This window comes from Anabas testudineus, chromosome 1 (genome assembly GCF_900324465.2).
Source record: "Anabas testudineus chromosome 1, fAnaTes1.2, whole genome shotgun sequence".
Classification (NCBI taxonomy): Eukaryota; Metazoa; Chordata; class Actinopteri; order Anabantiformes; family Anabantidae; genus Anabas; species Anabas testudineus.
The window spans coordinates 21,996,082-22,018,091 of NC_046610.1; the positions used below are offsets into that span (position 1 = coordinate 21,996,082).

The window sequence follows — 22,010 nt, forward strand, 5'->3', positions numbered from 1 at the left end:
TAGCAACACGATTCACTCCCGGCATGCAACGCGGCCAAACAATGGCACCTTGCTGGTCTCACGTTTCATCACTCTCCTCGCTCCCGGGATAAATGTAGCACATCACACATTTATTACACGAAGCAAACTTTCCAGTCGCACTGATTTTATTTTATAATTTAAAAAAGTTCACTTCATATACTATAAATCAGTTATTTTTTCCATCCTTAGAAATAAAATGCACTAAAACAGTCTTGGTACAACATTAGTACCTACAATTGAAACATGTTGCTGCCAGTTAGGCACCACATCAGCATTGTTGTCTTGTCCCTTTAACCAAAATGTTCACATCATATTATCAAAAAAACAACAAAGTGCTCAGAACATACAGGGCATTATTTTTTCCAAAACACAGTGACAAGTGGCCATTATAGAGTCTCTGGATCAACCACGGCTGTTTTCCTTCGCTGTGATGCCAGTGTAGTTAGCTGTTAAGAAAAAGACAAAGATATGGCACAAGCAATGTGGTAAATAATATCACTATTCAATCAGATAACAAATTATCTATATGGCTCCGCGTGAGAGTCACATTATGTCACCATATCTCTTAACGGCATATCAGTACACATACCTGTTGAGTAGCAGTAGTTGCCCTTTGTTCAGCTTGTGTCAGTCGTCTCTGGAGACGACTTGTCTTCTCTTGATATTCTGCTAGCTGCCGTTCATACTGCACAAACACACACATACCAGTCAGGTAACTGAAGTCTAAACACACAAAAGTCACTGCAGTAAAACTGTTGTGTGTAACACACCCAAGTTTCAGGAAACATAATTATCAGTATCCACTGGCAAAATTTGCATTGAGAAATATACGGAAACTGTCAGCGAAGCATCATATTGATTCAGTTCATAATATTGCAGCCTTATTTCCAGTTTCTGAAATGTACTGCAGAGCAGCGACAGACTAGAAATAGCAAACGTACTAAGTAATTCCTTATGCATACAGTACAAACTGTTTGCATCTGTTCTGGTGATGCTCATGGATGGACTGCATAAAGCTGACCTTTTCCCAACTGTCTCTGACACATTGCTTAGCTCCTAATGCTAATGTTGCAGGTTTCCAGAAAAATGCCACATGCTTCTTGTACGTTTGGATCTGCTTGTCTGACTGCATTGTTACAACGAAGGCCTGACATTTGCAGAGGCTAACAGCAGCCGAACAGGCATGAACATTAAAGAGTAGCTCCTCCTGTCAGTTAGAAGGTTGTGTTCTACGGTGCAGGACAAACCATATACTCATGTTTAGTTTAAAAGTATTAAGTACTGACTTTAAAGTGGTTTGTGTGTCGTACCTCAGCAATGCTATTGTGGGCAGTTTCAAGCTGCATTTCTAGCTCATGTGAACGCTGCTTCTGCCGATTCAGCTCTGCCCTGAAAGAAACAAAACAATAAGAGCCAACCAACCTTGCACAGATAACAAAAATAACACATTTATAAAGCTTTGTTTTCAAGTGTTCTGGCACATTTTCCAGTATATTTCCAATACAAGTCAGCATAGCACAGCTGTCGCTGAGGGCAATACAACTTCAAGTGGTAAGTCAATTTTTGTTTCAACTGTTATCAGAATCTTTGGTGCTCCACCTTTCTGTTGCTTAGTCTTTGATTCAGTCTTTGTGATAAAAGATTGCTTGGGCAGTGATGCATGTTTGGGAAGAAGATTCTTTTCTTTGCATTTTTTTTTAAATATCACTATTCGTATGGCATTTTAAATAGCTATTAAACATTAATAATTTCACTCAGTCTCAACCAGTTGTCAGTTACTCACAAGTTTCCATTAGACTGTTTGTCACTTTTCAGTGTTTACTTAACCAGAAAATATTTGCTTAGGTTTCTATCTCTTTTTTACCAACGTGCTACTTCAAAGAAAAAAAGAAGGTAAAACCATACTGACAAATTTTATTAGAGTAAGAATCTACTATTATATTCTATAAGAATCTAAACTTATATCATTTTAGCCCCAAAGCCACTTTCTCAGCTTATATTTCTATTCTTCCTTTCTCTTTATTACCATTCCACCTGCTTTTACAGATTCTTACTTGAGGCCTGTGATTTTACTCTCAAAGGCCTGAACCAGATTCTTGGCCTCTTCCTTCCAGCGCTGAGTGCTTTTCTGCTGCGCTGTAAGGAGCCGAGTCAGATCAGCGCTGGAGCTTCGGCTGCTCTCTTCTAGCTCCCTCACACGCGCATCGAGTCCCTGTTCCTTCAGGCTGTACTCCTGCTCCATCTGTGACACCTGGTGGAGGGCAGAGTAGTGAGGAGGTTAGCAGACACAGAGTTGGTCTGAAATAGGTAATAGAAATTTAGTCAGAGGACTCGCATATCACAGCTTTTAAGTCTACATTACATTGTCATAACACATACTGTAATTTAATACGGTTATATAAGCTAAACCTGTGTGAAATATATAATTTATTTCCCCTTTTTTTCTATATTTGCCAACTATCCCACCTCTTTGCATGCAAGTTTCTAAACATCCTTTTCAGTAATAGCTTTCCAGCTGTTAATCAGAATGGTTGTTTGGCGAACACTTCAGGCTAAACAAATACATTTCTCTTTCCCTACTGCTTTCATTTTTGCCCTACTCTTGTTAAAGGGGCACTCCACTGATTTAACACATAAAGCTCCGTTTATTTATGGTGACGAGAACTACTGAGCCAGTGAAAACGGTTATACAATGTCTCCTGAGGCTTTAGAGGGAGTCTGAGAAAATAACACTGATGTTGTCACCACAGATATCTCAGCTTGGGCTTGGAGACAACAAATTTATAACAGAAATCCTGTATTGCAAACTGATGGTATGGAGTTTTAAATGATGTGGGTACTTTCCCAGTGGGATTAATAAAGTTCTTTGCATCTTCAAAAACATAACACGCAGGGAGGGTTTCATGAAAGATCATATCAAGTTGTATTTTGAGAACTGGTCTCTGCTGCACAGATTCTGATCATTTGTTCTACCCATGAGTTATTTTTCCTTCCTTTATTTTCAAGCGGATGGTGATATCTGACTGTCAGCTGTTAAAACACTTTGGTTGAGATCTAATATATTTCAACAACTTTTGGAAAGAACTTTTGTACAGGATCAATCATTCTGACTGTGCTGATCTGCTGATTTAACCTCCAATGGCATTGGCATTTTTTGCTTTTAGTGAAATATCTCAGATGGATTTTTGATGACATTTAAGGTAGCCAGAGCATATAGCCTAATAACTTTGGTGATCCCCTCTAACACCACCATGTAGTTTCTGCTTTTAAGTGTCCTTGACTTCTCTAACACAACCATGTGGGAGACATTAGTCACATTTTTTCCCCTTAAAAATGACTAACCCTTGAATAACACTTTAAATCAGGAAGCTTTCAGCACCCCACTGATCAGGTGAGAGTATGTCTAGCAAGCACATGTTTTCACTCGTGAAAATATGTTCTCTTCTACGTGTGTGTGCTCGAAGTTTGCGATTTTAGAAGTGTTTGCGAGCACTATTCTAAGACTTATGCCATTACAGAAAGCATAGCACGAGCAGCACATTATTAGGGTAACAGCAGCAGCTTTGGTCCTAAGTGTGTGTCTCCACAGGAGGCAGTTGTGTCCAATACAAAGTGTTGGTCACATGCATTTTTGAAGCATGTGACCTTAGAGCCCAGTGCACAATCCTACAAGCCTAGAAATACATGCTGGGTTACATTTATATGCATATAGCGCTAGTGATACACAGTTGACATGTTAACAGTGCAGACATGGCACCACTATTGTTTTGAAGTATTTCCTTGAGGTTCTCCACCTTAATTACTAGAATAGCCCTGTAGCACAGCTTGTGTAGTTGCATATATTGCCCTGCAGGTCACTTCATTTCAACAAACCTGTTGTTTGGCCTTCTTCTGGACCAGCAAAGTGGCCTTGCGCAGCTCATCCATCTCCCTGCGGAGCTGCAAGTTTTCCTGCTGCAGCTGGAGGCGCTCCTCGCTGATGCTGACACAGTCATCTCGAGCGGAAGCCAGAGAGCCCTGCAGGCGCCGCACTTCCTCCTGACACCGGGACAGCTCCTCATTGTAGCTACAGATGGATCAGGAGATAAGGGAGAAGAGGACAAAGTGTTGTTTGAAGCACGCCAGCATATGAGAAGGAACAGATGAAGCATAGAAAGATTAACCTCCTGTCTATAAGGCTAAGTAGTAACTATCCCACTTACTCCATCTCCATCTTTTTCAGTTTTTTCTGGGTGCTTTGTAGAGTGAGGCTCAAGTCTTCCTTCATTCTCTCTGCATCTAGACACCTCTGATGAAGGACATCAATCTTCCTGAACTCTGGTTCTGCCCTGCCCTCCTTATACACCTTACAAAAAAAAAAAAAGAAGAAACCACTACAGGCAGCATTAAAACAAAAAGCAGCATTGCCTCCACTCCTTCACTGTCAGAACTCTGGACTAGCAGCTTCTTTCATTCTGTGGCTCTAATATATACTTCCATATATACCTTCTCCAATTCCTCCTCTACTGCTTTTCTCTCTCGCAGGGACCTTTCAATCTGAGACTCTTTATCTGCACACTCCTAGAGCGAGGTGGAAGAAGGGTTGAAGACGATGAAAAAGACCAGTAGACAGGCAGAGGCTGAAAAAAGGATTTAGTGTGATTTTGAAACAAATTTGTCCTTAGCAGGGACAGGTTCTTACCAGCTGCAGTGCAGACAGCTCCTCAGCCATACGATGGATTTGAACATTGCACTGCTTACGCACATTTTCCACCTGTTAAGATAAAGTCATGCAGCTCAGATATCGGTGTCTGAGGAGTGTAATGGGTTGGCATTGTTCTTTCCTTTAGACATTAACTTTTATTAGACACAAGAGAAGATACTTAAAGTGAAGGGAAGACTTCTCACCAGCTTACGTTTAAAAGTTAAGTCTAAACATTTTTGAAAAAAATAAGTCACATGTATCAACAGACGTCTGCTGCGACTGTGCTTAGTCTGACTTCTGGCAAAAACACATAAAATGATCAAAATCACGCAAATTAGCAGCCCACGCCTCTGAGGCTGTAAAGATTTTCTAGCTTGGACCATTTTGTTGCAATAAAGTTTTCCAATGTGTCAGGCAGGCATTTGCATTTATTTGGGGAAACAGAAAAAGCAGAGCGATAGAGAAAATGGTAATCATGTGTGAAAAGCAATAAATGCCTGTGAAATAGCACAGCGAGAACTGAATGTAGGATGATGAAATTAAAGGTCAAGATGCAAATAAACATCTAGCATTAACTTAATGTAATGTATTCACTAAGTTGAATACTCAGTGATAATAACTGATTTGCATTCTCTGCCTAGACAGAAAAAAAAATAGAGGGACAAAGGTTTTGAAAGGGAACACAAGAAAATACTACTACAGCAACATGACAGAGAGACCTCAGTAACATTCCCATGATAGTACCGTAGAGTCCTGCTGTGGTTTTCTAAACAGCTGTGTCTCTCTGTCTGTCCCCTCATTTCCTGTCACTTGATTTGCTCTTCGCATATGCAAAATGCAGCTACTTCCTGAATGATTAGGTTTATGGCAAAATTATTGTAGTAAGGCAACAACAAATTGCTTCTAACGTCTTATTGGCATATAAAAGTATATCTGCGTAGGTAGTATGGATGAGGCAGTGGCAGTGACCCTTCTCCTGTCCACTTTAAATATGATGCCGAATGCTTTCCCAAACAGTAATATTAATAATATTATAATATTGGGCATACAAAAAAAAAAGGTTGTTCTCAAAGATGTGCACAAAATAAAAACTATTTATTTACAGGACTTTTTAAAAAGGACCATCTGGATTGTCTTAGTTACAAAAACGCAACAATTAAACTCAATGTTTAGCTAAAACCTGTGTTAGCATGTTATTGTTACACTTTACTGCCACCAACTGTCTATCAGAGTGATCGGGCAAAAGCGTCAACAGGACTGCTTATCATATGAATTAACGCATTTACAGAGGACAGTAACCAAACAGGGGGCCACTCTTAGGTATACTGCTCCCTAGCACCACAAGTGGTCAGACCTCCACAGAGCATCCTTATACTGTAGATATCTGAATAGTGGATAACTATGGACAAACCTTTATTTTCTGTCTGACTGATCCCTAAATCCTTAGGCAGGTCTGAGATCTGACTACTAACGTAAGCAGTTTTGGGATTAATTCTTCATTACCCATACTTATCTCAACACTAAGTGACTTTAAGCTAAGATGAGAAAGAGAGAGAGAGAGAAGATTAAGGGGAAAGATGACTCACCTTTGCTGTAAAGTTTAACCTCAGCCTCAACCTCTAACTTCATGAGGAAATTACTTAGAAGGTAGAGAAGCAAATCCACAGAAAGGCCCACAAATATGAAAAGTCTAATGCATCTTTAAAATGCCATCAACTTGTAAAGGCCATCCAGATACTAAGATGACAACTGGAGCTGCAGTCATACTAGGCCTCATTAACAGGATTAAACAGCTGAAGGGTTTGATGAAAAAGACCCATTAATATAACATTAATCACCATGTCTCCTACCGTGGTTATACAAGGCAAATGAGTGAGGCTTTGCTTTTGCATTAGTTAAAAAAAAAAAAAAAAAAAAAAACAGAGAGAGCTGGAGAAACTACTTACATGTAAAAGGTATAAAACAAAAAGTCTGCAGCTTCTGTCATTTTTATGTAAATATATAAAATATAAAAAGTTAGCACCACATGATTTAACATCACTCAAAAAAAATGAGTCATTTATTAACTGGTAGTTGAAAAGCAGATTTTACTCACACACAGAGAGGCACACAAAAACAGCACAGCAGTTCTTGCCCAGGAAGTCATTAAACTGCCTACCTCTTTCCTGGTGCGGACTGCAGCATCCTGGATCAACTGTTTGATGGCCTCCTTTGTCTTCTCCAGCTCCTCTATTCTCTGTTTCTCTCTTAACAGGGCCTGAAGGGAGAAGCCAAAGACAGACACAGTTCCACATTTCAGTTGTTGGTGCTGAAACGGGTGTCGAGACTTGTCAGAGGAACACAACAAACTGTGATGAAAGCTTGACCAGTGGAAAAGAAAGAAAACGGGGAAACAATCGAGCAAGAGAGGGGAAAGATAAGAGTGACTTTTAGTCACCTGATCCTTCTGCAATGCAGCCTCCTCTGCCATCTGAACACTCTCTCTGACTTTGGCCAGGGCCTCGTACTTCTCCTCTTCTAGGGTGGTGCAACGAGCCTGGAGTTCCCCCACCTTCCTCTCCCACACAGTTTGCTCTCTGCGAACTGCCTCTGCCTCCTGAGATGCAGCTTTTAGCCTGGCAATAGAAAAAAGGAGTGAGAACATACAGCAGCTGGAAAGACAGGGAACTGACTCTATACCTCTGGGCTAACAGCACTACCTCCAAACTTTAACAAGCTCTTTTTTTTTTCAAATTGATGTTGATTGTTGTGCCGGGCCGCTACTAAATATTTATATTTTTTAGTCCATTTGAGAAATAGAATGTGTAATTGCTAGCACATGCTGAGATTTTTCAATTTCACAATGACAAATTTATACAATTATGTCACATTGATGAGAATTCCACAATACTGACTACATTTCATATATGATTAAAATGCTTGCCAAGGTCAGAGCGAAGGTGGAAAAGTGATTACAGGTGAAGCAGCAGAGAAATACATGTTTACCTGGCTTCTAGCTGGCTCAGGGCTGCTTGAAGCTGCTGGAGCCTTCTGTCTGCTGCGTCCTCTCGGCCCTGAGCCTCAGCAACATCTTCCTCCTAAACACACACAGTACACGCGTCGTATCAGATCAGCGTTGCCTGAAAAGGGCATTTTCATGAGAGATTAAGGCCACATGTTGTCCTCAAACTCTGCTCCAGCTACCCTAGCCCCCTGTCTCTCTGTCTCCACTCTGTGCAAAGCCCCTCATGTATGATTCATCACCGAATTAGACAAAATAAGAAGCTGCAAAACTTACTAATCAAACAGAAATCATTGAAATTCTCTGATTGATTAGAAAAACTATTTTAAAGTTGTTTTTTTTTTTTTTATCAAAGCCACATATTGAAATTCACTTGTTTAAAATACTATCAAAAATAAGGTCAAATGGTGGGTACTACAGCTCAGAACCCAAACTATATTTTATATTGATTTATGGAATCATGTACTGCTGTTTCTAATGTTTTAGTACTACATGTTCTCCACTACCATCCCCACTGACATTAGTGGGCTAGAATGCAATATCCCTTTTATTCATCATTTGTTTTCCTTCTCTCACCCGTCTCTGCATCTGGTCTTGGACATTCTGTAGCAATTTCGTCATCTCCTCCACCTTTGCTGTGGCTGTTCTCAGCTCAGCCTTGGTCTGCCTACAGCAAGACAGCAGAGAAAATAACAGGTAAAGCATATAACAACATTAAAAAGCTGCCATTTTGAATGTATGTATGGCTGCTTTATTTACCATTTAGAATTAAAAATATCAAACGTGTTAGTTCGTGAAATTTACAAGTGCATTATCTGTCCTGTCCAGAACACATGTTCTGAGAGATTGTTGTCAAACCTGAGTATATCGCTTACATGGTATTCTGCTTCCAAAAATGCAAGGCCTCTGGAGGCAGCCATTTTGAATCTCTGAGGTATTTGGTTACCTGAGCTGGCTGTGCAGCTCCTCCATCTCCGTGCTCTGCTCTGTCACCGTCTTCAGTAACTGCTGGTTTGTCTGTGTGTGGCAAGAGACACAAGACTGCCATTTGTGTGGCATGACTTCAAACACACACACACCTCAAAACTTTATGCTGAAGTCAACTTTCCCTTTAAACTTCCCTCTCTAAACTTTCTATGTCCTTTTAAAACAAACCCTAAGGACCCTCTGTCAGTCTTTTCCAGCTACAAAGTCAGTCGTTCTCACATTCAGTGACTGAAAAAGGCTGCTTGTGTGAGAAGTCAGAGTAGGGAAAGCCCAAGGCTTGCCCTCTCATAAAAAATGTATCACATCGATATAGTATTACTCCCTCCTCACACACTGTATTGTGTACTAAGCAAGCACCAGCATGTGTGTGTTCATGGGTTTTTGTGTTAACAAGTATACGCAGTATGCTGTAAGCTTTAATCTCCAAGGTCAAGCTAGAGTCAGGTGAACTGTCTCTATAAATAGAGGTTAAACTGTCTGGCTTTAAGGTGTCAGTGTTAGTGAGAGACAGACTAGTAGTAGAGTAGTGTGCAGAAAGAAACACAAGTAAGTGTTGGAAAAAGAGACAGCTAAGGTAGTTAAAGGATAACCAAGTGAGGCGGCAGTCTTTAATACAACCAAGACAGTTCTGGCTGACTACCAGACTGATTTAGAACTGACTCACTTGGTTACAAGATTAATTATCAGAGCAGGGTTCATTTCGGTGAAGTGCACAGCATTTTGATGCCATGGCTAATTAGGAGGCAATAATTAAACACGCTTTTAATTAACCGTCACTTACCGATTCCAATTTTTGATTGGCCAGTTGGAGTTTGTGTGTGTGCTGCTGAAACTGAACGAGCTGATCCTGTGACAGGAAGAAAAGGGGGCGTTCAATGAAAGTTAACTGCTTTTAATTACCTAATCCTTATATCAAGCATTAGCTGAGGCCAAACTGCTCTAATTAACCTCTGTGCTGTGATAACAGCACCATCTAGTGGCGAGAAGCTGACGTGTTAATGATGCGCTATGCATGTTGATGTGGGAATACTGAACCTTGAGCTGCTGTCTCTCCGTATCGTGCATCTGTCTGTCAGAGATGGTCTTCTGGTAGACCTGCTGAAGGCGGTCCAGCTCCTGGGCTGCTGTCTGCCACAGCTCCATGGTTTGCAGTCGCTCCTAAACACCCACAAAATATACTTACACATTTACACATAGTCAGAGGCATTTATGCGTAGAAGCCTGTGCCTTCTTATTAAGAATTAGAGGAGAAGAACACCACCAAACTATTTTGTGCATTTAGTAAACCCTGTGTGCCAGAATGGCAACTTCATTATAAGAACAGCTTTTAATGGTGCTGTTGTCACTTAGTGACTCCAACATGTGACTCACTACTCAGCAAACCATTACTTGTCTTGTCTTCTGTTACTTGACATGTGACTAAAGCCACGCTCTCTACTGAATGCACAGAAAGAACAATAAGATTTCCAAAACTAACTTTCAGTAAGGCTGAATATGCATGTCGACAGAAAAAACGTTTTTGCCGAGACTGTTCTGTGTTTGTTCTTTAACAGCCACATTTATAATATAGTTGGAAACTGTTTTGCTGACACCCATGTTTCCCCAAGCCAAAAGAGAATCAACAAATTTGCTGTTCATTCAGATGTGGTAGCAGATGCTTTTCGCCTGGATTGAATTTGCCTTTTGTTCTTTCTAAACTTCACTGTCGTCACTTGTTGTAATCAGTCTGGCTGATCTCGCGGCACAGCTGTAGTCATTAACTTATATTTACATTTCATTTGTATAACAATGTCAATAAATAATGATTTTCTCTTCAGCTCAGCATTTTAGTTGGCTGCTGGTCATGATATTTGAGGCGCCAAATCACATTTTTATGATTAATCCACTGGTTATTTTGCCGTTTAATCATTTTATCCTATAAAGTAAAAACTTTTGTAGTTTCCCAATGACCAAGGCAATCTAGTCCAGTTTTTATTTGCCTAACAGTCCACTCTAGACCAATATATTGTGTTTACCATTTATGACAAAGAAAGGTGTCAAATTTTCACAATGAAGATGATTCAGTCAAACAATGTTTGACATTTTTCTCTATAAAAATAATTTAACTAATCCATTGTTAGGAACGGACACAATTGCACGTGAGCTGCTCCAGACATGGACCTGGTGGATACAAACACAGGGTAGCATGGCAGCAAAGAGCTGTGACAGACTGGTAATATAGCTGACTGCTGTATAGACTGGCCATAGGACAGCAAACAACTTTCCTATATTGCTAGAGTATTCCTCTATTTAATACACTACAACAGATAGAGCTGTAAACACACTAATTACATTTCTGCACTTAATTTACATGGGTTTGGACATCACATAAAGACATATGCAGACCTGCTCAGAGAGCTGGAGCTGTTCTTGGAGGTTTTTGATGACAGCTTCCTCCTCTAGTGTGCTGCTCTCTATTCCTGAAGCTACCGGCAGGGCATGTAGCTGCTTCTCAACAGACTCTCTCAGCTCTGCATGCAGCCTGGAAAAGGTGTCATCTATTTAAAAAATGTTTCACATTTGCTGATAGTCTTGGATTTTAAATATAACATCTTATAGCAGGAATTCATAATTTAGATATGATGGAACTGATATAGATTCCCACAATTGGACTTTACTTGGAGAAAGAAAAAAAAAGTAGGTAAGAGGTATCACTCTTACCTACTATGTCGTCAGTAATAAACCTATATTATGTACTTGTTAGTATAAGATTGTACAGGTATAGCCTGTGAGTGTATAATTAGAAAATTAAGTATATTGTCATAATAAAAATGCTTTTCAGGTGTTGACTGATGTGGTAATTGTGTGCTGTTGTCTCAGGTTGTGTAACCGCTCTCCCTGTGTTGACACCAGAGGAATTTTCTTACCTTTCGTTCTCCATAACAACTCTGTCTAACTTCACTTTGACATCTGTCATCAGTGCCTGTTGATTTAAGAACACTCAGTGTTATTGATCAGTTAAGACATTGTAATACATTTTAGAGCACCTGAAAGCAAAAAACAAATCCTGGTTTCCACATTTATCAAATCTAACTATAAATAATGAGTATTCTTATGTATTCTGGCTCATGAAAACAAACGCAGATCTAGAAATCCGTCGTACTTTTAAAATTGTGGGCTTTCTATTATTCAATTTAGAAGGTTATATTTTTCAATCCCACTGCTTCACATTATATCTATTTAGACTATTTCCATAGATGATGTCAAGATATTTTATTATGTACGTAATATGCTAAAAACTGTAGGCAGGTACGCTCTGATGGCTCTGCACAGACTTTTCATAACATTTCATATTTCACATTTCATATCACTGTGAGAATTGGATTTTGTGCCTCATTGTTTCACTGTTTTTTCACCTGGTATCGCTGCAGCTGTTCAGTCATTTCATCCATGTGCCGATCATACTCGGCTATGAGAGGCGCCATTACACTGTAACACAGATGAATAATGATGTCATTTGTGTGGAAAAAGGTATTTGCTCTCCAGTGCATTCATATTAACAGATGGTTGTTTACTCCCATACAGTAGCCCAGAGTAGGAACAAAACCAAATTCACTTTCATGTTAGAAAGACTGTTGTTGAGGCTGACCTTCTGTCGGAGATCCAGGGTGGAGGAGACTCTGTGTGTCTCACGCCCTCAGCCTGATAAACATAAGATATGCAGGGGAAAAGGGTTAAAGTTTATGAATATCAAGTAGGAGTAAAAATTGTCTGGTTTCTTACATTAACGAACAGATTTTTCAGTAGGGTAAATCTTGCTTAGAAACTCATTTTCTAACATAGATGTACCAAAACACAACAGGAAACATGTCATATAAACAGATCTGTTCTTATGTAGCACATACAAGCAATTGAAGAGAATTAGTGGCAGTCTACTACATACAAAATGTATGTGTGGTCTAAAACTGTTGTCCAAGTCATGGACACACTTACCTTGAAAAGAAAAAACTCTGAGACATTTAGGAGAAGTACACTGATTGTTGAAACAATATGCCTAAATTATTCATATATTTATCAGTTTACAGATTTATATGGAGATGTGTCTCTACCTGAGAAGATGTTGATTGGGTGCCGTTCCCATGCTGATACTGACTTAGAGCAGAATTTAACCTGCGAACTGGAGTCCAACAGACACACGGTCAAGAACACCCACTATTTAGTCACAAGATGTCCTCACAAATGTACATTTTCACAAATTAGGTTCTAGCACCATTTACCAATCAGGTACAGTTCAAGTTGAAAAAGGCCATTACAAGTATATTATACATACATACTGAGTATTTGCCAGTGGAGTCCAAATTTAGGGCTAGAGGTTAATTTTGTTTAAAACTTTCAAAAGATCATAGAGCAGTATACAAACATAATAAATGACAGCTGGGAAAACTTTATAAGAAGGGAGCAAAGATGATGAAGAAAGAGAGAGAGGTGTGAGAAGCATGCAGCAAACTAGAAGACAGAAATATAGAGTTATGAATTATGCAAACAGACCAATACCCATGATCATCAAGCTTTTCGTAGAAGAGATACAGTTACAAAACAGCTAGTCCTACTGGAGTAAAAGTAAAACCTTGTACCATCAACAAAGTTTTCTGTAGTGTGTGTCATTTTGAGACTTAGTTTGGTATTGGAGAAAATTCACTACTAGCCTTCATCAGCTCTTAAGGAGCCTCGCATGCCCTTCAAATTAAAGACATTTGTTTATAACTTATTTAACACAGAAGTATACTAGACCCAGCATAGTTTATAACACTGATTCTGGGATTATTATTAATATTCCCCATAATATACATGCATTCTATTATACATGGGACACACGATTTATAATAAGTGTTTTCGCAGACAGTTATTGTGTCGCTAATGAGAAACGTTTCTACGCTGTAATTCCCTTTAGGGCTGTCTCGTAATGTCATGGTAACTTCTTTGAAATGTACAACATTGCCCTGCCCTGCTAGGGGTTAGTTCTCACCTTGATCACGCAAAAACTCCACTTCTGCATCCATACTGAGGCTGTGACAGAAGCAACACGTTAAAAACGGTCCACAGTACCTCGCAACGTAAACATTAACGCTAGCGTGAAAACAGAAGCTTGTATAGTTTGTCCACTGAAGTTGACATGTCGACAGCTGTTTGCAAGGCAACGTTTTAGTGCGGTAGCTTTAAAAATGTGGTTCAGCAATACATGTCTTCAACTACGGACTTAACAAAACTGCTAAACACACTGCTAGCTTGCGTTACCTGTGGTTCACTGATGCGGCTAACAGGTAACGCAAATCAATCTCAGCTAACATTAGGTTAACTAGCTAGCTAACGCTAACTAATCTTTTCATATGTTAAGCAAATAGCTGACTTTTAACAGATTTCCAAATAACGCTGCCACTCCAAAGACATATATATGTGTTGTTTGACAAGCGCTATTTTAAAATAGAGAATCATATTTGGGTTTTATACTTGAATTCTCCGGGCCGCCGTCCTGTTTGAAGCAAACAAATAACAACCAATGGCAATGAAGAAGTGCTGCGCTGAAATAGTTCCGTCTCAACCCACACACACACGCTAAAAGGTTCCGGTCTGTGTTAGCGAGCTTCAGTCGGATATGTTTTGAAGCGTGTTAGTTCGCGTTAGCCACACTTCGCTTCAATCAGGTGGAGCTGAGTTATTATATGGGACAGTTTGTGGGTGTAAATATATCAGATGTTTTCACCACGGTTAGCATGTGTGGTCACTCAGAAAGTAAAATGTTATAAACGGAGCGGTGTAACGTTTTACTGACTAGCTCTCCTGCTGGTCATGTGATTTGCTAAGTTTGATTTCTGGATGAAGTGTTATTACTGATGATACTGAAGCTGTGTTGTTCTTCTGGGTAGTTAGCTGGTTACTTCTACTCTGAAACCAAAGCCGGGACATTAAGTAAGTCACTTTGCTAATTCCATATTTCCATATTTCTCCACCAGGAAGTCACTTTTACTGTCGTGAAAAGTTACTGAGTAACAGCATTGTATCTGACAGTAACCTAGTTTGATAACAAACTACCTAAAGAGCCCAACAATAAGTATATGAGGATAAGTATATGAGGATGAGCTCAGTCGGAGGCATTTCAGTCCAGTGAAGTGTTATATTCATTGACAGCATGAGGGTAGCTCTTGGACTTCAGTTTGTGATTCTTATTCACATGTTGCTGTGCTGTGAATCTCTGTAGGTTTGCTATTTACTGCACCACTGTAGTTACAATGCAGGTTCTCATCTTGACTGAATTCTTTTTTTTTTTTTTTTTTTTTTTTTCCAGATCTCGTACGCAAATGGAGTTTGCCATCCAGCACACCTGGGATAGCAATCCTGTAAATCACGACCCTATCAAGATCATTTTCTCTCCTGGACCAGGAGGGTTGAAGATTGAGGCGTCTGGTCCCTTCTTCAATGACCCAGCAGCTCCTGCAGGACCCCCCAGTCATACCTTCCCCGGGCTCTGGAATTACGAAGGTGGGAAAGATTGTAGCAGTAAAGGTCTAGAGACACTGTATGTGCAGTACTATGCAGCATTCTAGACAAGGAAATACTATAGAAATATAATTTTGGATGCATTCCTAAAAAAACAGTGTAAAAACTATAATTCAGCTTCTTCCTCGTTTCCAGTCTTATACTAAGCTAAGATAGTTGTCTTTAAGGTCCTGCTTTATACTGAACAACACATATAAATAAACACTGCTGCTTACCCTTGGCAAGAAAGTGAATGACTGTCAAACTGTTCCTGTAACTCATTACAATTAACAAGTGTATAATTTATTTCAAAACACTCTGGACTCTGGATTATATTGATTCAAACTGAACTTTAAAAACTTATCAAAGGTCACATTTATTGGCCTATTCTTATAGGTTGCATAATTTTATACATGTTATACAGGACCATTCCGGAAATCATTTAGTGATTTAGTCTCTATCATATAAGTAACTCTGTTTATGAGGCCATAATAGTAATTGTATTATCATTATTATGTTAACATAGCAATTAAACCCTGTAATGAGGTAGAGTATTAACAATTCTATGTAATTGACCTTAAGTAAGCTCAATTTTTGATTAATGAGCCCCACATATTTGGCCTCAATAATGTTACTTATTAGTTTGGAAACCAGCCTCATTATAATCTAGGTAGATAATGAGCACGCTGCTATGTTAACAGGAGCACTGGTCTTCACATCTTATTTGAAAGTTTATTTGTTATATTTGTAGAACATTGTTAAACTATTCAAATTACATAATTATTTTCTTTATTCTCTGGAATAGGTGAGGATGAGGTAAACAATATATTTTTAGTAATGTACTAATGTAGGATTTAAGGTCTTCATGTTTTTTTCCTTTATCTCTTCAGTTGTGGAATCCTTCTTCCTTGATAGCACTACAGAAAATTACCTGGAGGTGGAGCTTTGTCCGTAAGTACAGAGCTGTTGTACTGTGCACGTCTTTCAACATATGTTTAGAGACGGTCACAATACAATACTTCAATGAAACATCTTGTCCCTGATTCTATTGTAGACATGGACAACACCTGATATTATTGCTGTCAGGCGCCGGCCAAGCATTCCTGGTAGGTAGAGATTAAGGGAGTGAAGATTCTTTCTTATATTATGTAATAAACATATCTTACCTTTTTCCTTATATTTCTGCAGCAACAACTGCCCATGGTATTTAATACCAAGATTACAGGGGACACGTGGAAGGGTGAAGCTCTCGTCCCCTGGTCGTACTTCCCTCCCAACGTTAACAAGATGAACTCCTATGCCATCCATGGCTCAGGAGAGAAGCGCACATATGAGGCTCTCTATCCCATCCCCAAGGAGGAGATAGTGGAAGGTCAACAACCAAATTTGTGAGTATACTGTTGTGTAGTTGTTTGAGGTTTTGTACACATGAAGTATCCTTAGCAAAATACTTTTGTTTTTATTGAGTCAAGACTATACTATACATTACACCCTATATGTGCATGGAATCGTTTTCCACACCATATATTGGATTCTCTTTTTGTCTCATAGCCATCGCCTGGAGTATTTCCAAAATTTCCGCCTACAAAGCATCATGGGAGAAGGTTGGGTCCAGCCGGAATCCGATCTGTGGAAGGGAAAGCCCTGAACTTTTCAAAAACACTTTCTTTCCCTTCTCTCTCTCGGTCTGTCTATTCTATATACACACACACACACACACAAGCGCACAGCACACACTATAGCTGTGGGGCAATAGTACAAACAGCTACTGACGAGGAACAAAGGGCAATCAGTCTTTATTAGTTAATGATGTTAAACAATATGACAAGAAATATGTTATCAGCCTGTCAGAGCACATTAGCCTTTACACGCAGACACAGACACATCAGAAGGTATTGGATGTCACCATAAATTGCCTCGGCAGAGTGTACCCTACAGTGCTTACACTGTGGATGGTGGCAAGAAATGCTCACTTTGACATTCACCTTCTGTGTAGTCTGTGTGTTTCACCTCAGTGAGATAAACACAGCAGGTTCTGGTGATTTTGTTTTTCCCTCTGACTTTTAGGGGACACACAACAAACATTAATACAGTAAACAAAAAAAAAAAGGGATGCACTTGAATTACATTTGTACTGTAATTAATTTTGTAATCATTCCTACAGCTTTATTGATTTCCTTTTATAATGAAGTATGTTTACAAATTGACAACATACTGATACTCTTCTTTATTTTCTGTTTGTTTGACAAGTGCAACTTTTATCATATTTCTGATACATAATCATATTTTAGTGTGATGTTTACCTATTGAAGTAAATGTGTGATGTTTTGGCTTAATTGCTTCCTTTATTGCTCATTAGATCCTTTTCTTGTGTTATAGACCAGAACAACACTGTAAAAATATACCATTAAACTCTACTGACAGGTACAAAGTGCTCCTACTATTATACAGTTTGATAACATTATTACACTTACATTTTAACTAGTCTATTTATTTAACCAACATAGGGTTTAGGTCCCCTTCAAACGATCAAAAGGTAAATCCAAGCAGTTGTGAGATATTAAATGAGACCGCAAATAAAAAAAGAAGTTGCTTTAAGCAAAGCTGTATAAATTTTTTGGACTTTTCTCCAACCTTTTTTTTGTATGATTTTGTTAATAATTTTACAAGTAAATGACAAGAACTCTTGAATACAGTAGAAAAAGTATGTGTTACTTTGCAGGAAGCAACTGCACCCACCTGGAACATAACCACTGTTATTACATTTTGGGTTTTTATAAAGAATAAATATGCCATGTGTGCTAAGCTAAGCTAACCAACTTCTGGCTGCAGCTACATCCATGTTACATAGCAACCAAAACTCAGAGCTAATCGTTAGACTGGTCCGATGTGAAATATAATGTAGGTCCTCTCATTATGTTGAATGCTTGTGTAACAGGAACTCATCATGACAGATAAATGAAGTGAGTTGAAATCTGCATAAAATATTGAATTGATTCATCTTGACACTCTGCAGTCCATCCCCACTCATATAGCTATGTATTAAAGTCCCCCTCGCTTACAGTAGTTTCCCACCTACATTTAGAAGTTCAGATCACAGCGTCTCTGATCCCCAACGACACACGCACACAATGACTGGGGACTCTCAAATCTCTTCCCTCCATGACCCCACAAGCCTCTCCCCCTTGCCCCTGCTATAACCCCTCATAGAGCCTATGTATTCATGTGAGGCTCCTTTCGGATCACTGGTTGGCAAACCAATTCTCCTGACCAGGAGATGGGGGGGCCAATTGATTTTCATGTTGGTTGTGTTGCTTTTCACCGTGGCAGCCCAAAAGCCCATTTTGAGCCCTATGAGTTTTAATTGGCGTTCTTGCCTTTGAAATTTGTGCAGTGATTAGGCCTAGAGAGCCCAATGCTTAAGCCCCCACCTTATCATCGCCTGCGGTGCTGTGCCACCACACTGCACACTGTTCACATACACACAGATGCTAATACATGGTATTTTACCAGCGTGTCTCTCACTAATAAAATGTTTACCCTAAAATGTTTTTTGGACACATTCAAACAAGACAGGATCTTCAGTAAAACACTTTAGTGAATACATGTGATTAGTCACGCCCGTCTATGAGCAGGCAGGCAGAGGATGTGTGTCCCTACGAAGATTTAAACTCGGTTCTCCCTAATTAGTGTGAAGAGATGAGAGGGGAGAGCAGAACAGGTAGCTGCCTCCTAAGCCCCAGCAGACAAGTAGACACAAGAGCCATCTTATCCCCCTTGGAAAAGAGACCGGGCATGCTCTAAAACATTCAACACCAGCTTAAGGGTGATTCTGCGTGTCATAAACTTTCTGGTGATCACCCCAGACCTAGTTCCTAAGAGATGTGGGCCTCATTTCTTCAAGTTTAAAGAGTGTTTGAGGGTATGAATGAGGATAAAGTTGTGATGAAAAATGGAACGCAAAGGGATAAAGGAGTGATCTCACAACATGAAAAGGGCGAGAGATTGAAAAAGCGAAAACCGGTAATGACTTTGCCTAATTTTAGGGGTTCTGTGATAGAGGCCCCAATGAAAGATTTATACTGGAGCTAATAAGATACTGGGACAATCCGTAGCCTTTGCATGCTAATGCCAAAAAACAGAATCAGATTGTACAATGCGATAGAAGTTATCGACACACTGCAGTACACAGTCCTTGCATGGCCGGATTCCAGTCTACCACACCGCACAAACACAAGCCAACTTTGATCATTTTTATGTGGGACTTCATCTTACCTAATCTCCAAAGTGCAATTTAGGCCTAAATTGTAGACAGCCTAGTCCCCAATCTATTTTCCACAACAAACAAAGCTAAAACACATTAAATTACAATAATACATCATCGGTCTTGTGTTCTGTCAGTCTTGCACTAAGGTGAAAGTAGATAGGCCTATAGCAAAGACGAACATGGCGTCCCAGTGTTTCCCTGGACCAACTGAATGCTTATTAACTCTGTCTAATTATTGTCAAACACGTCCATCATTACTGAGAGGGCTGCGGAGGTGAAGGAAGGGAAGAGTGGTGCTGGGCACAAAAAAGACTTGGATCTAAATGCTTCTGCTGTGCATGAGAGTATATGTGTGTGTGTGTGTGCGAGCGAATGTGTGATGGCTCAGGTACTAATTGCAGTTGAAGCTTGCTAGTGTTGTGCGTACGAGGATGGCATGTGTAGAATGTGGGATGAAGCTGTAAGAGGCTGGGGAGAGGAAAAGAGAGATGCAAAGCCAAGCGAATGCCAGGGACGTTAATGAGGGCCAGACAAGTTCTACTTCTCAATAACACTGCAGTGTTGCAGCAGAAGAGAGAGGCAGAGAATGAGGGGGAATAGAAAAACGAAAGAGGAACAGAGGGGTTTCATTACAGAGGAATGTTAGGCAACCATTTGCAAAGTCAAGCAACCAAGGGTCTCTTTTCTCACATCCACACATCCGGAGACATGCAAACATTTTTCATGTCAACATGAAGACAAAGTATACCCAGATACACACAAACAAGCAAGCATAATCTACCCCAACCAGATACATACCGAAATTGCCTTCATGTTTATTAATCAGCACTAATACATACATTAACATTTTATAGACAGTGTTAATAATGAACAGATGCTCCTGCTTTAAATCCTCACAAACACGCTGTACATACTACACAAGCGGATGTGCATACACGGAGAAGTAGGCACTGCCGCTCGATTTGTTTGTCGCAAGTGTGAATGGGATTCATGTGTTATCATTGCATAAACATTACAAACAAGTGATATCAGTGAGAGGGGAAAAGAAAGTAAATTAAGCTTTCTTTGTTATCACCACAGAATATAAATCATGAGTGTTTGCCTAATTGATTCCATTACATTCCCACCTGCCTGACAACTCTCTCATTCATCCCCGTATTGTTTATCTTCATTTTCAGCTAGATGGATGAAATAGGGCTGTTATTGGATGCGATGCCTGCTGAATTCCATCCTTTTTAGTAAGCACATTAATTGCCAATTAGGTGCGGCACAGGATTATTAGAGAATATTTGTTGGTGTACAATAAACTCACAAAGAAGTTTACTTGTTTGGGAGATAGAAGATGGTGAGATTCCTTTGTTTTTTTTAAAATAGCAAACAGACCGCATTACGCTCGAAGGTAATTTATGTGCTGCTTGATATTACTGCTTGTAAGTGAGCAAGTTCACTAACTCTTAATTGGGAAATAAATCACCCCGTTGCTATAGTAACAAACACTTAAAAAAGTGGTAATGGAAAAATGAGAGCATGCTGATAGTGTCTCAGCACATTGAGGTGGTGTGTGTCTCTGTGTGTGTGTGTGTGTGCATTCGTGTCCACTCATGCATGTGTGTTTTCACCACCTCAAGCTCATTACCATAGAGCCTTGTTAGTATAGCGGCTGCTACGTACTGTACATGGCATGGCGTTTCATTCCATTAGGTCTTGTTTTGTCTGCATTGCTCTTATAGACGGAACTTGCTCATTTAAAACTATGACAAATGTTGAAATAACAATGTAGTTAATCGCATACAGTGAACCAGAGAAATAATTACATCATTAGGTGTCACAGTAGACCCATGCATTTCTTCTATTTCCACTCTGTGTTTGTGATTCCTCGCCTTTATCTCCTTTTCCATTATTATTACTTATTTCTTTCGTTCTCTGTCCTTCTTCTGGGCCCTGTCCTCTCTTCTCTCCAGTACCTTCAGCTCTTGAAATGGATGGAGACAGAAAAGGCGTTAGCATAGATGAATGAATCCGCTGGCCTAACACAATCTGGCTCACTTCAGTAGACAATTTAATATGAACTCGCCCACAGTGTGGTTACCTCACTGGGCTGCTGCACTAAATCTCACTTTGACTTGCTATGATGGATACAGATTTGACACTCCAAAACAGTGCATATGTGTGTGTGTGTGTGTGTGTGTGTGTAGGCATGATGGATACGACAGACGATCGGCAGACGGGTGAGCTGTGAGAGGCAGAACTGGTAATTACAGTATTTATCTGGGTTAGGTGTCATGGCTGCCTATACCGCATTATGAACTGATAAAAGGATGAAACCCTTTTCATTGCATTCCATCAATTCTACACTTGCACTTCACTTCTTAAAGGGAGCACACCATACAGGAAAGAGATGAAGTGCATAATTGAAGTGAATTTTTTCAAATGCAGAATGCAGGCTGAATGAGGCCTAAAGGTGGTTACAGAGGATTTCATTTCATCATGAATATAGAGTATCTATACAGGTAATAGTATAAATTGCCAGGAAATCA

At 39.6% G+C, this 22,010-nt stretch overlaps 2 protein-coding genes across 3 annotated transcripts; one reads left to right on the plus strand and one right to left on the minus strand.

Annotated features, from left to right (window-relative positions):
* Positions 1-137: 137 nt before the first annotated feature.
* Positions 138-14,238, minus strand: sclt1 (sodium channel and clathrin linker 1). Of its 2 annotated transcripts, none has more exons than XM_026360911.1 (22): positions 14,181-14,238; positions 13,699-13,739; positions 12,782-12,849; positions 12,322-12,374; positions 12,089-12,161; positions 11,600-11,655; positions 11,079-11,214; positions 9,729-9,851; positions 9,475-9,540; positions 8,653-8,723; positions 8,283-8,373; positions 7,691-7,782; positions 7,143-7,320; positions 6,864-6,962; positions 4,703-4,774; positions 4,507-4,581; positions 4,224-4,366; positions 3,895-4,087; positions 2,076-2,272; positions 1,332-1,410; positions 611-706; positions 138-467 (listed from the first exon to the last, which is right to left on the minus strand). In XM_026360911.1, the coding sequence occupies exons 2-22, from the start codon at positions 13,730-13,732 to the stop codon at positions 408-410; spliced, it is 2,055 nt and encodes a 684-aa protein (XP_026216696.1). In that variant the 5' UTR covers positions 13,733-13,739; positions 14,181-14,238; the 3' UTR covers positions 138-407. The 2 variants fall into 2 exon arrangements, with proteins under 2 accessions (XP_026216696.1, XP_026216695.1); XM_026360910.1 differs by lacking the exon at positions 14,181-14,238 and adding an exon at positions 13,968-14,154.
* A 60-nt stretch (positions 14,239-14,298) lies between these two features.
* c1h4orf33 (chromosome 1 C4orf33 homolog) lies at positions 14,299-17,542 on the plus strand. Its single transcript, XM_026358754.1, has 6 exons — positions 14,299-14,639; positions 15,016-15,209; positions 16,097-16,157; positions 16,261-16,312; positions 16,395-16,594; positions 16,758-17,542. The coding sequence occupies exons 2-6, from the start codon at positions 15,029-15,031 to the stop codon at positions 16,852-16,854; spliced, it is 591 nt and encodes a 196-aa protein (XP_026214539.1). The 5' UTR covers positions 14,299-14,639; positions 15,016-15,028; the 3' UTR covers positions 16,855-17,542.
* The last annotated feature ends 4,468 nt before the right edge of the window (positions 17,543-22,010 follow it).

Excerpts from the sequence above, each read along its gene's own strand:
- c1h4orf33 (XM_026358754.1), top strand. The coding sequence starts at position 15,029 with ATGGAGTTTGCCATCCAGCACACCTGGGATAGCAATCCTGTAAATCAC. Across the intron at positions 15,210-16,096 it reads CGGGCTCTGGAATTACGAAG|TTGTGGAATCCTTCTTCCTT; the intron begins GTGGGAAAGATT and ends TTATCTCTTCAG. Across the intron at positions 16,313-16,394 it reads GCGCCGGCCAAGCATTCCTG|CAACAACTGCCCATGGTATT; the intron begins GTAGGTAGAGAT and ends ATATTTCTGCAG.
- sclt1 (XM_026360910.1), bottom strand. The coding sequence starts at position 14,020 with ATGTTAGCTGAGATTGATTTGCGTTACCTGTTAGCCGCATCAGTGAAC. Across the intron at positions 7,321-7,690 it reads CTGAGCCAGCTAGAAGCCAG|GCTAAAAGCTGCATCTCAGG; the intron begins GTAAACATGTAT and ends TTCTATTGCCAG. Across the intron at positions 4,088-4,223 it reads CTGAAAAAGATGGAGATGGA|CTACAATGAGGAGCTGTCCC; the intron begins GTAAGTGGGATA and ends ATCCATCTGTAG.